Source organism: Cervus elaphus, chromosome 33 (genome assembly GCF_910594005.1).
Source record: "Cervus elaphus chromosome 33, mCerEla1.1, whole genome shotgun sequence".
Classification (NCBI taxonomy): domain Eukaryota; kingdom Metazoa; phylum Chordata; class Mammalia; order Artiodactyla; family Cervidae; genus Cervus; species Cervus elaphus.
This window is the reverse complement of record NC_057847.1, coordinates 63,454,237-63,467,088: the sequence shown is the minus strand read 5'-3', so window position 1 is coordinate 63,467,088 and position 12,852 is coordinate 63,454,237. Positions and strand designations below refer to the sequence as shown.

Here is a 12,852-nt window from a genome sequence, read left to right as displayed (position 1 = left end):
GTTATAATATCCCATCCTACCTGGATGTTATAATTAGCATTCTGGCTTCTGTGATACAGATGAACGATCTATTTAAGCAGACTATTGGATAAAAAGTCTTTGCTCTAAATGCAGATGCTTGTCGGACAAGCGAGCAGACTATCATAAAGCCTCTGATATTTCATTCACTAATTCCCAAGAGAGTGTGGGAATCTTTTCACTTTGTTCATTTGACTCATCACTACCATTAAAATATTTCAGGTGTTCAATTTTTTTTTAACTTTTTATTTTGTATTGGGGTAAAACCAATTAACAATGTTGTGCTAGTTTCAGGTGAAGAGGGAAGGGATTCAGCCACACATATACATGTATCCATTCTCCCTCAAGCCACTCTCCCATCCAGGCTGGCATATGACATTGAGCAGAGTTTCATGTGCTATACAATACATCCTTGTTGGTTATTCATTTTAAATATAGTAGTGTGTACATGAGCATCCCAAACTCCCTAACTGTCCCTTCCCCTTGGGGGAAGGTGTTCAATTATAATAGCTTAGTTATCATATTTTACTTTATACATCAATACATGCTTTGTAAAGCATTCTCTACCTCCCAGCATGGGTTCGGGGTCCTACCTCAGACCATCCTGGTTGTCAATGGCAGATGGGACACCTGGACAGGTTTGCCCTGATCTTAGACTGTTGTCAATTTCACTGCTTATTCTTCGCATTTCAAAAACTCTACCACTCTCTGGCAAATTTCTTCTCCCTCCCATCCAACTACAAAGCATGAGCAGTAGGGAATTACTATTTTATAAAATGCATGGAAATACCAGAACAGCAGTTCTTTAAAGAGCAGGAGAAGAAATCACCTATAATCCTACAAATAAAAAGCAAACTCTGTTCACACAGAGGATATTTTCTTTCTTTTTCCTAAGTGTTTAATAATGGAGTTGTATCATGTCATTTCATATCTGGCTTTTTTACTTATGACAAGTATAAATTACATAGCAATTTACTAAGTAAATATCATTTTGACGGAATTTTATCAGAGGGTCATAAGGATGTTTAGTAAGTCCCATAAGTGTTATGATATAAACCCCATCATGCATAGTAGGCAGTTTTTAATTCTTCATTATCACACATGGAGCTGTGAACATCTTTACAAGTAATATGCCAATTTTGTATTATCTCTTTAGAGTAGACTCTTAGATATGGAATTATAAGGAATTATTGATCTGAAGAATATAAGAATTTTTTTACATACGTTGCTTTAAAAGTAAATTTACACTTACTACTTACTCTCCACTAGCAGTGCATAAGTCTGTTTCACTACCTTCTCCCTTATCAATTATCAATTTTCATTTTTAGTAATGTGATATGTGATCTGATTGTTTGAATGTGCGTGCTTTTGTTAGCAGAAATGTTGGAGATAATTTCAGATGTTTAGTGACCACTGAGGTTTCCTTCTTAGTATATATAATTTTTATTCATATCATGTCTGGAACACTCTATGAGACTTCAGAATATATTTCTTCCATTTCATATAATTAGAGTGTTTCAATGAAATTTTTGTGCTGAATAAAACTAATTAACACTAATTTTTAGTGTTAAATGTATAACTGGTTCTCATTTCAAGTTTCTGTGTTGATTAATAATTTGCAGTTGGTCTCAACTGCTCAGTTCATTCATTAGTTGGTCCTTTAGGAAAAGTTGGACGATGCGGAGTATGGGCAAACTACCTGCAAAACCCGTAACAATGACTAGCATTTATCCATACAGTGCCAGACACTGTTGAACCTTCCACATATTAGCTAACTTAATCCTCACAAAAACTCTAAAGGTAGGAACTATTATTCCATTTATACAGGAGCTTCAGAGGAGTTAAGTAACTTACCCAAGGTCACCTAGCAAGCCTATGGTAGAGCCAGGATTCACACCCAGACTCTGAAGTCTGGTTACAGAATTCATAATCACTCTGCTTTCTTGCTACTGTGAAAAATTTGAAACAGAGAGTCTCAACAAGAACCAGAAGGAAAATTAATAATAGTGAGAAAATTAAGAGAAAGAATACTCAAACATAATTTATAATTTTTGCACAGGAAAAAATAAAAGATGTGTGATCCCTACAAACTCCTGACAATAAACTTCTTCCGTAAAAAAAAAACTGAAAAACCATAAGCATCACAAACAAAAAGGATGTGGGGAATAATACCTACTTTGAAGATTAACATGAAAATGAAGACAAAAACAGCCACAGCTCAGAATTTTCTGTTTCTTTTAGAATCTTAAATATGAATGACTTTAATGGGCTTTCCTCGTGGCTCAGCTGAAAAATCCACCTGCAATGTGGGAGACCTGGGTTCGATCCCTAGGTTGGGAAGATCCCCTGGAGAAGGGAAAGGCTACTCACTCCTGTATCCTGGCCTAGAGAATTCCATGGACTGTATACTCCGTGGGGTCGCAAAGAGTCGGACACGACTGAGCGACTTTCACTTTCACTGGGTGAAGGAGGAAAATTGAAATAATGCAGTCGTGAGTGAAGGAGAGAAATGTTAGAATAGCACATCCCAAATAAATGGAGTCCATCAACCATTCACACTAATGCAAGAGGTGACAGCAGACTAGACAGCATAGCACTCTGATCTGCAAACAACAGAATGCCAACCATACAGAAAAGAGGCATAGAAATCATACGTAATTAAATTTGGAAAGAAGATTCTTCTTAGATGAAAAAAAGATTGGCAGAGGCCGTGAAGAGCCTCTCAGGAGCAATCCTACAAGCAAAGCAGCTGCTTATTTGTAAGCTATAAAAACCTATTGCAGATCACCCAAAAATAAAGCAAGCTTTCATTCAAACAAAAAAAGTGAAGAAAGACCTTGGGTTTTTTATTATTAGTATTTAAACCTTAGAGAAAGCACTAGAAAGAAACAAATTCAATAGTGAGAGTCTATCTCTCCCTCAAAAATGAGTTCAAAGTTATTTCAACCGTAATAAGAAAAATATAGAGTGAAAGTTCAAAAAATATCTTAGAACTGCGTAAAAAATGAACTAAATATAAAGGGATTTTTAGTCTTTTTTTTTTTTAAAAAAGCAAGTTTCCTAACTATACCACAAAAAAAAATGAAAAGGAAGTGTGTTTTCTTTTATCAATTTCTTTCTTTTTAAATTTATTTTATTTTTATTTATTTGGCTGCGGTGAGCATATGAGATCCACCTCCCTGATCAGGGATCAAATCCAGGCCCATTGCACTGGAAGGCAGATTCTTAACCACTGGACCACCAGGGAAGTCCCCTCCTGCTGTATCTTGAGTTACTAAAGTGATATCTTACCTATTCCTTAGCTCATTCATCTGGCAAATCTCTGGAGCAGCCAATTTGGGGACAGACTCAGGAGGATGAAGTCAGAGAATGGGTACCGTGGTCCGGGTGGGGTTAGTCTATGAGCCAAGGTTTGTGTGGGATTAGAAAAAGGAAAAAGTAAGGTACACTGGACTTGAAGCTATGAGGGTTTAAGGCCGAGACCGACATTTTCATCCTGATCCTATGATCTGCTCTATGTGCTGTGCTGTGCTGCGTTAAGTCACTTTAGTCATGTCTGACTCTTTGTGACCCTATGGACTGAAGCCCGCCAGGCTCCTCTGTCCACGGTATTCTCCGGGCAAGAATAGTGGAGTGGGTTGACCTGCCCTCCTCCAGGGGAACAAACCCATGTCTGACCCAGGAATCAAACCCTGATCTCCTGTGTTGCCTGCATTGCAAGGCAGATCTTAACCACTGGAGCTTCAGGGAAGTCCCAAAGCTTTGACTGTCAGATCAGCTAGGTTCTATCACTGGGGTAGTTACTGTTTCTCCTCCCTGCAAGTTGAGAAGAACAGAGGCTACTTGGCAAAGTAGTTAACCATAGTCACTTCTCTTGGTGGCGATTCCTGGGTGAGAGTCTTGGGTGCTGTTGGGCCTTCCCTGTGGAGCCTGATGGGAGCTGTGTGTCCTGAGAACAGGGGAGCGAGTGGGACACGTGGACTTTACAGTTAGCAAACGGGCCGGAAGTAGGTAAGTACTCTTAAATGGTGTGATAATGGCCATCTATGTATGCTAAGTCCTTCAGCTGTTTCTAACTCTTTGTGACCCCATGGACTGTAGCCCGCCAGGCTCCTCCATCCATGGGATTCTCCAGGCAAGAATACTGGGGTGGGTTGCCGTGCCCTCCTCCAGGGGATCTCCTTGACCCAGGAGTCAAACCCATGTCTCTTATGTCTCCTGCATTGGCAGACTGATTATTTACCACTAGTGCCACCTGGGAAGCCCCATCTGCTCTATTCGTCTACTATTAATAACTTGGCCAGAGGAAGGAGATGAAATGTTAGGCTGGGCAAGAAATGGGGAAAGGAGAGTCGCCTCTCTCCTTGTTGACGTATTGGCTCACTCGTGACTTCGAAAACAAGCAAGCCTCTTAGGGGAGTAGGTTGGGATCTTTTTACTGGTGATAACAGCAAAAAAGGTAAACAATCCCCACCTCCTGTCCCCAAAAGATAAAGTGATACATTACCTTCTGCCTTATTATTGCAGTTGACAATTGAATATTCTTATATCCTGTCCCCATCCTTCCAATAAATTCACCCTCTTTTTCTTATAAAATCAATAGGTGAAGTTTAAATTATGATTATTTGAGTATTGTAGTATACTGTATGTATTGCACTATAGGCATGCAATAGAAATGTAGTATGATTATACTTTCTTTCTTGCATGACTTTTTTTGTACATAAACCCTAAATCCCTGTTTTTATTTCATTCACAATTTTATTTAATATTTAATTCATTTTCTTACATTTTTAAAAATCTTAAATCTTCCCAACCTCCAGTGGTCTCTCCACATGGTTAAATATATCAGATAATGTACCAGTTCCACCTTCTTCTTGGAAATCCCCATTATCCTGTTCTTCCTCACCTCTCCCTTTCCCCAGCAATTGGAGCTCTTTGTTCTCTAGACTTCATACATGGGTTGAAGCCCTGGCACTTGCTTTCTGCTTTATACCAAGAATATCCTCCTCTCTTGTGTTGGGTCCCACATCCCCTGAATCACAGATCCAATTTTCCCTTCTATTTTTATCTTATCCTCGTATTTTAATAGAGTACGTGGTAGCTTCCTTAAAAGGCGTGTGAAATGTAAAACCTTTGCTCATTTGCATGTCTGAAAATGTCTTTATTAACTCTAATATTTGATTTATAGTTTTCTGAATATAAAATCCTAGATTGAAAACCATATTCTTTGCTCAGATATTTGAAGGCATTTACTCCCGCCCTTTAATTTACTTTTTTTAAATTTTATTTTTTAATTGAAGGATAATTGCTTTACAGAATTTTGTTGTTTTCTGTCAACCTTCAACATGAATCAGCCATAGGTATACATATATCCCCTCCTCTCGAACCTTCCTCCCATCTCCCTCCCCATCCCACCCCTCTAGGTTGATCCAGAGCCCCTGTTTGAGTTTCCTGAGACATACAGCAAATTCCCATTGGCTATCTACTTCACATATGGTAATTTAAGTTTCCACGTTACTCTCTCCATACATCTCACCCTCTCCTCCCCTCTCCCCATGTCCATAAGTCTGGTCTCAATGTCTGTTTCTCCATTGCTGCCCTGCAAATAAATTCTTTGGTACCCTCTTTCTAGATTCCATATATATGCATTAGCACACGATATTTATCTTCCTCTTTCTGACTTACTTCACTCTGTATAATAGGTTATAGCTCCATCTACCTCATTAGAACTGATTCAAATGCATTCATCCCATTGTGTATATTTACTTTTAAGAATAGCATACATTCAGGAATGTGCACATATCAAAACTAAATAGATTCATGAATTTTTATAAACTGAACACACTCCTGTAACCAGGACCTAGGTCAAGTGAAAGTATTCTTAGACATAATATAAAAATCAAGACCCACAAAGGAAAAAAAAGGATAAATTGATTTTCATCAAAAATAAAAACTTTTGTTTGGTAAAAGAGCTGTTAAAAAGGTGAAAAAGGCAAACCCAATTTTTCTCATTGTCTAGCAGAAAATATTTGTGAGTTACACATCCAGAATATATAAAGAATTCTCTAAACCCAACAATAAGAAGACAAAGAATTCAATCAGAAAATGGACAAAATATTTGAATAATTATAGCTGATGGCAAACACATTTTTTAAAAAGGTTTAACATTGTTCATTAGGGAAATGCAAATTAAAACCACAATGAGCTATCATCATATACCTATTTTGGTAAAAAATTTTTTAAATGGTTAAAATAAAAAATACTGATAGTACCAAATGCCGCCAAGGGTACAGAGACATTGGATCTCTCATTTACTACTGGTGGGAATACAAAATGGTTAGAGCCGCTCTGGAAAATTGTTGGGCAGCTTTAAAAAAAAACTAAACATACACTTATCAAATGACCCACTAATTGGATTCCTGGGCATATATCCTAGAGAAATAAAAACATAAATGCACACAAAAATTTGTACATGGATGTTCATGGTAGCTTTATATGTAATAGCCCCAAACTGGAAATAACCCAAATGTCTTTCAACAGATGAACAGCTAAATAAACTGTGGGACAAAATAAAATTGTAATAGAATACTACTTAGCAACATAAAGAAACTATTGATACATAGAACAACTTGGATCTATCTCAGGAGTGTTATGCTCAGTAGAAAAAGCCAATCTTAAAAGTTTGCTTGTATGATAATGCCATTTATATGACATTCTTGAAGTGATAAAATAATAGGGATGAAGAACAGATCAGTGGTTGCCTGGAGTCAGCAGAGAGACCATGGCAATTCAGAATGTAGTAAGGGGGTTCCTTTGTGGTAACAGAACAGTTTTGTATCTCCACTGAAGATTCAGGGGATAAAATGTCATAGAACAATGCACACAGGCACACACAAACAGAAGAAAGAAAAAGAAATGCACGTAAAAACTAGTGAAATCCAAGGAAGGTCTGTGGTCTAGCTCATTGGGTTGTTGGGTTAATGTCAATTTTCTAGTTTAGACATTCAGCTACAGTTATAATTCCCATTGAGGAAAGCTGGTGAAGGTTATACAGGAACTCTCTGTACTATTTTTACAAGTTCTTATGAATCCATAGTTATTTCAGGCTACTTTTTTACTTAAATTTTTGGTTTTTGTTTTCTTGTTTTAGAATTATTTTTGGAAAGAGAAAGGTACAAAAAGATCTTATTATACTATCTCTAAAACTCTTCATATTGTTTCTGCCTATTATAGTCCATACCTCATTAACTTGTAAAAATAAACACATTTGTGGTCATATTCTTTTTACCAATAAAACATAGAGTAGTAATTTTTAAAAAATTGTCACCATTGTGCAGCATGTGGGATCTTAGTTTCCCAACCAGGGATTGAACCCAGGGCCCCCACCTTTGCTCCCACTCCCACCCCTGCCATGGAAACACTGAGTCCTAACCACCAGAGAGTCGGGGAATTCCTATAGAGTAGTAATATTTTTAACTGTTTGGACTATATTAAATTTTATGAAAATTCAAAAAACACAAATGAGTATACAGTGCAAAGTTCTTCTCCATTTCGGTCCTTTTAGGTAACCACTGTTAACAGTTTATTATACATTTAAGAAATCATTTCTTCATTTTCTATGGGTCGTAACATTTGTTACCAGTACTATTACTATACTTTGTGAAGTTATTCATCATGGGCAGGGGGTAATGACAAGAACCAAGAGGAAGCACCTCCTTTATGGTATCCTGAGATGGATTCGACATGAACAGAATAATGATTTTCTCTTCTTTCACATTAACATGCATAAATACAAGCTACATTTTATTATTTAGCATGGATTCAGCTGCAACAATATTCTGTGGTATACACATACACACATAATGTATGAGACTCAGAATTGACTAGCTAATTACTGCCTTGAGATTAAACTCATGAAGCGCTATGATTAATTGTGCTTTAAATTTCCTTATAATCACATTTAAATATATAATTGTAATATATGTTTGTTATAAATATTCAAGCAACTTAAATGAAGTAGATATAAATGAAGTAAATGTAGATGCAGTAGGTTATCCCTTTTTCTGTTAGTTTTTCTATTTAAAGATTAGAGCATCTTACCTCACTGCTGCTGATGCTCTGCAAGATTATATTTTGATTTTTAGTAACTGTCATCATATCAGTTGGAGAAGAGTTTGTATCATGACAAATGTCAAGCAATGATTCAGCATATCTTTCTGCCAAAAGAAACATAATAATGTGTTTTGATAAGCTACATCTCCAGCAATTTCACAGCAACATCTAGCGCTAGGTTCTAAAAATCAGTTCCATTTTGTTTAAGATTTTCTTGAAATAGTGATCTGGGATCCTGAGGAAGCTTTGGGCCATAATTTCACTGGAAAAGATGTGAGGACAAAAGGAGTCCACAGAATGAATGCATTTTTGTTTGTTTTTTTAAAAAGGGGCAATGTTGTTAAGTGTAACCCCTAATAATGGGCTGGGAATTATATTTGCACTATAGTTGCCAAAGACAAAAGTGCTTAGCTGCCTGGAGCACCATTCCTGTCTAGCACTTGAAGCCACATTAAATTGACAGAGTTCTGAACACCAAACAATAAATTCCCAGTTAGTTCCTGGGGGACACTGTTCTCTTACATATCCTTCTCCTGTTATCTTGACTTTTTCAGATAAGCATGTGCTCTAGCATGAAAACTTCTTCCTCTTGCATCTCTTCCTATTTCATTGATCTTATGAGTGATACAAAATTGAATGAGTGATCTCTACTCATACCCTGCATTTCTTCACCATATTTTCTTTCTTCACCTTTGCAACCTTTCTACTTTTTCCATCCTACCATTGAAACCCTCACTTTCTTATCACATCTGCTTTGTAAACTCTTTTCCAATCTGATGCTGCTTCCCACCCCTTCTTTCTTGCAATTCTCTCCTAATTCTCCTCCTTCCTTTCTTATGCCTCAGTCCATGTGTACCTTCTCTGCCCAGCCTCTGCAATTTTCTCACCATCATCAATCCTTTAGTGATCTCACCTACTCTCAGGTCCTCACAGTCTCCTTGTAGAGAACTTGCAAAGAAACCTATCGATCCATCTTACCCAATCCTTTCCCACAAACCCTGGCCTACAGAAAATTGCTACTTTGAAGGTCACAAGTTCTCATCAAATGAGTGTTTTAGAACCCATTACCTTCAACATCTGCACCAAGCCATAGTGTTCTACTATTTTGTTAATTGTATTTGTACCTCCCCACTTCCTAGGGCTGAAACTTTGAAATCATGTTTAACTCAAGCCTCTCAACCCTTGTCTGTATGTCTCCTCCATCAACTTTACATCACTAAATTCTGTGAATTCTTTCACATTCTCTTAAACTCACATACCTAGCATCTCTCAGGCCCACTACACGCCATGTCCAAAGTCTCTTTTCCTGATCCTTACAACCACACATGGGTACTTCTATAGTTTCTTAATAGAGCTTGCTTGGCATGAGTCTCTTCCTCTCCTAAAATATGGCTTTCATCATTCCCTGTCTTAAAATTTGTCAGTGACTCTATTTCATTGAAAAAAAAAAGTTATGTCCTTCAGTCTGACATTTAAGGAGTCTTTGATGGACTCAGTTTCATTGTGTATTCCTTTTCCCTGACATGAACTATTGGTTCTAGTTTCCGGTTCACCCCTGGGATGAGCCATGCACACTTACAACATGATGCCTCTGTCCACAAAATCAAATCTCATGATTTTTTGTTAGAACCAGATTGAGTCTTACCTCTTCCATGAAACTTTCCTGGGGAAAGCCTTGTTCCCTGCCCAGAAGCTCCCAACAAAAATCCAATCAGACAATAAAGTCAAGCAGTTTTCACAAAGTCACACGTGGCTCAGTGGCACTTTTTCCATTACACATTTTTTTCTATGGCTATTTTTTGTCTTGCTCAGATGCTTTCTCCATGTCTATATCACATCTTTTCACTTCCTTTCTATTTTATCCAGCATTAGAGAACCACAGCAAGTCCTTCTTCCCCTTTCAAGTTTATAACAACCTCTTTCTCCTCTGACTGATGTGGTGTGTCCCTGACTGTGCTGAACACTTTCAAAAGTTTGGACCATGTCTTAGCCTTCTTTGCTTGTCTCAGAGTACCTAACTTTGGGTCTTGTACAAAGTCCCTGGTCTATAAATAGCTATTCACTTGATTTCTTTTTTTAAATTTATTTAATTGAAGTATCTATTTACAATGTAGTGTTAACGTCTACTGTACAACAGAGTGATTCAGTTACACATATATATACATTTAGCTTGACTTTTTAAAGAGGATCCATCAAATACATGTAAAAAATGAAAGTTTTCTAATAGGGCTTTTTTTTTATTTTTAGTAGGGCTTTTATAGTTAGAGAATTTCAAAAGTGAAATAAAAATATTTACCTGGTTTTGGCATAGAATTCATTAAAATGTCCAATAACTGCTGTTTTCTGAAGCTCTCTATTTGTGACACATAATGTATTGCTGATTTTCCACTAAAATCACAGAGTTTAGGATCTCTAGAAAGAATAGAATCAACATCAAAGATTACTGAGTTAAATCTATTGAAAAAGAAAAGCAATATGAGAGGTAAAACATTGACATCAAATAAATAAAATAATTTTATATAGTTTGGGGATAGCAATAATGAATTCAAAACGCATAAGAGACAGAGAGAGACAAATTTTCAAGATTTAACTGAAAGGAATATGTTACATATTTTATGCCACTTCTAGTCTAAAAACATTCTAATAATTTGCTGAAATTTTCCAACTTTGGACAAGAAGTTTCATAATTCTTTAATCATAAAGCAAGTAAAGATAAAAACATCTTGATAAACTGTTGTCTTATCATCCCAAATAGCTGGCTTCATTGATTTTTTTCTTCTCAGTGCTTTAGCTAACTGATTATTCTTGATATTTCTTTTTCCTAACTCTAATAGCGAGCTCTTTCATTATTCAAAATAGAATAATGCTAGTAGAATAGCCTAGCATTTCACCTTGAAATTAAACTGACATACTTATTTCACAGACTCTTGGTTGAGTGGAGTGATCTTATCATAGAGCCTCTCTGTGTGATATTTTCATCCCTCTTGTCCTGTGATTGTTAAGCCCCATGGCTGATCTTAGAGTTCCTTGCATCAGTGCAAATCTCCTGTCTATGCTGCCATGGATCCTAGAATTAGACATCAGCTCAAAGAGGTCCAGAAGGTAAATGATGGGAACTTTGTTCACAGATTACAGTGAGGGAAACAATGCCTAGACTTGCTTCACTAGTCATATTCTGTTTTTATTGGCTGTGTGGCATGTGAGATCTCTGTTCCCCGACCAGGGCTTGAACCACACCCCGTGCAGTGGAAGCACAGTCTTAACCACTGGACCACCAGAGAAGTCCCAGGTTAATGTTTTATGATCTATAATAACATTCTTAGGGCTTTTTCTCCCTCCATGCTCATGGTTCAAAAGAATTAGCATAGGTCCAAGAATCAAGGGACTGCCACTAACCTTAATACATGGCCTTAGACAAGTCACTTACCTCCCTGGGACCTTAGTTTGCTCAGTTCAGTTCAATTCAGTCACTTAGTCATGTTCAACTCTTTGCAACTCCATGGGCTGCAGCATGTCCATCGAGTCAGTGATACCATCCAACCATCTCATCCTCTGTCGTCCCCTTCTCCTCCTGCCCCCAATCCCTCCCAGCATCAGGGTCTTTTCCAATGAGTCAGTTCTTTGCATTAGGTGGCCAAAGTACTGGAGCTTCAGCTTCAGTATCAATCCTTCCAATGAATATTCAGGACTGATTTCCTTTAAGATGGACTGGTCGGATCTCCTTGCTGTCCAAGGAACTCTCAAGAGTCTTCTTGAATACCGCAGTTCAAAAACATCAATTCTTTGGTGCTCAGGTTTCTTTATAGTCCAACTCTCACATCCATACATGACTGCTGGAAAAACTATAGCTTTGACTAGATGGACCTTTGTTGGCAAAGTAATGTCTCTGCTTTTTAATATGTTGTCTAAGTTGGTCATAACTTTTCTTCCAACTTTTCTTCTTTTGATTTCATGGCTACAGTCACCATCCTCAGTGATTTTGGAGCCCGAAAAAATAAAGTCTGTCTCTGTTTCTATTGCTTCCCCATCTATTTACCATGAAGTGATGGGACCAGATGCCATGATCTTAGTTTTCTGAATGTTGCGTTTTAAGCCAGCTTTTTCACTCTCCTCTTTCACTTTCATCAAGAGGCTCTTTAGTTCTTCTTCACTTTCTGCCATAAGGGTGGTGTCATCTGCATATCTGAGGTTATTGATATTTCTCCCTGCAATCTTGATTCCAGCTTGTGCTTCATCCAGCCTGACATTTTGCATGATGTACTCTGCATGTAAGTTAAATAAGTAGGGTGACAATATGCAGCCTTGACATACTCCTTTCCCAGTTGTTGTTCCATGTCTAGTTCTAACTGTTGCTTTCTGACCTGCATACAGGTTTCTCAAGAGGCAGGTCAGGTGGTCTGATATTCCCATCTCTTTAAGAATTTTCCACAGTTTGTTGTGATTCACGCAGTCAAAGGATTTGGCATAGTCAATAAAGCAGAAATAAATGTTTTTCTGGAACTCTCTTGCTTTTCCAATGATCCAGTGGATGTTGGCAATTTGATTTCTGGTTCGTCTGCCTTTTCTAAATCCAGCTTGAACTCTGGGAGTTCACAGTTCACGTACTGTTGAAGCCTGTCTTGGAGAATTTTGAGCACTACTTTACTAGCGTGTGAGATGAGTGCAATTGTGCAGCAGTTTGAGCATTCTTTGGCATTGCCTTTCTTTGGGATTGGAATGAAA

At 37.5% G+C, this 12,852-nt stretch overlaps 1 protein-coding gene across 5 annotated transcripts in view; it reads right to left on the bottom strand.

Annotated features, from left to right (window-relative positions):
- MAP3K19 (mitogen-activated protein kinase kinase kinase 19) overlaps positions 1-10,472 on the bottom strand; it is a 38,871-nt gene extending 28,399 nt beyond the window's left edge. For 2 of the 5 annotated variants that reach the window (XM_043894475.1, XM_043894476.1), the window contains exons 1-2: positions 10,427-10,472; positions 8,119-8,234 (exon numbers count right to left, since the gene is read on the bottom strand). In XM_043894475.1, coding sequence (XP_043750410.1) covers positions 8,119-8,234; positions 10,427-10,448 — 138 coding nt within the window. In that variant the 5' untranslated portion in view covers positions 10,449-10,472. The remainder of the gene's footprint in view (positions 1-8,118; positions 8,235-10,426) is intronic. The other 3 variants (XM_043894473.1, XM_043894474.1, XM_043894477.1) reach the window with 2 other exon arrangements.
- Positions 10,473-12,852: the final 2,380 nt, after the last annotated feature.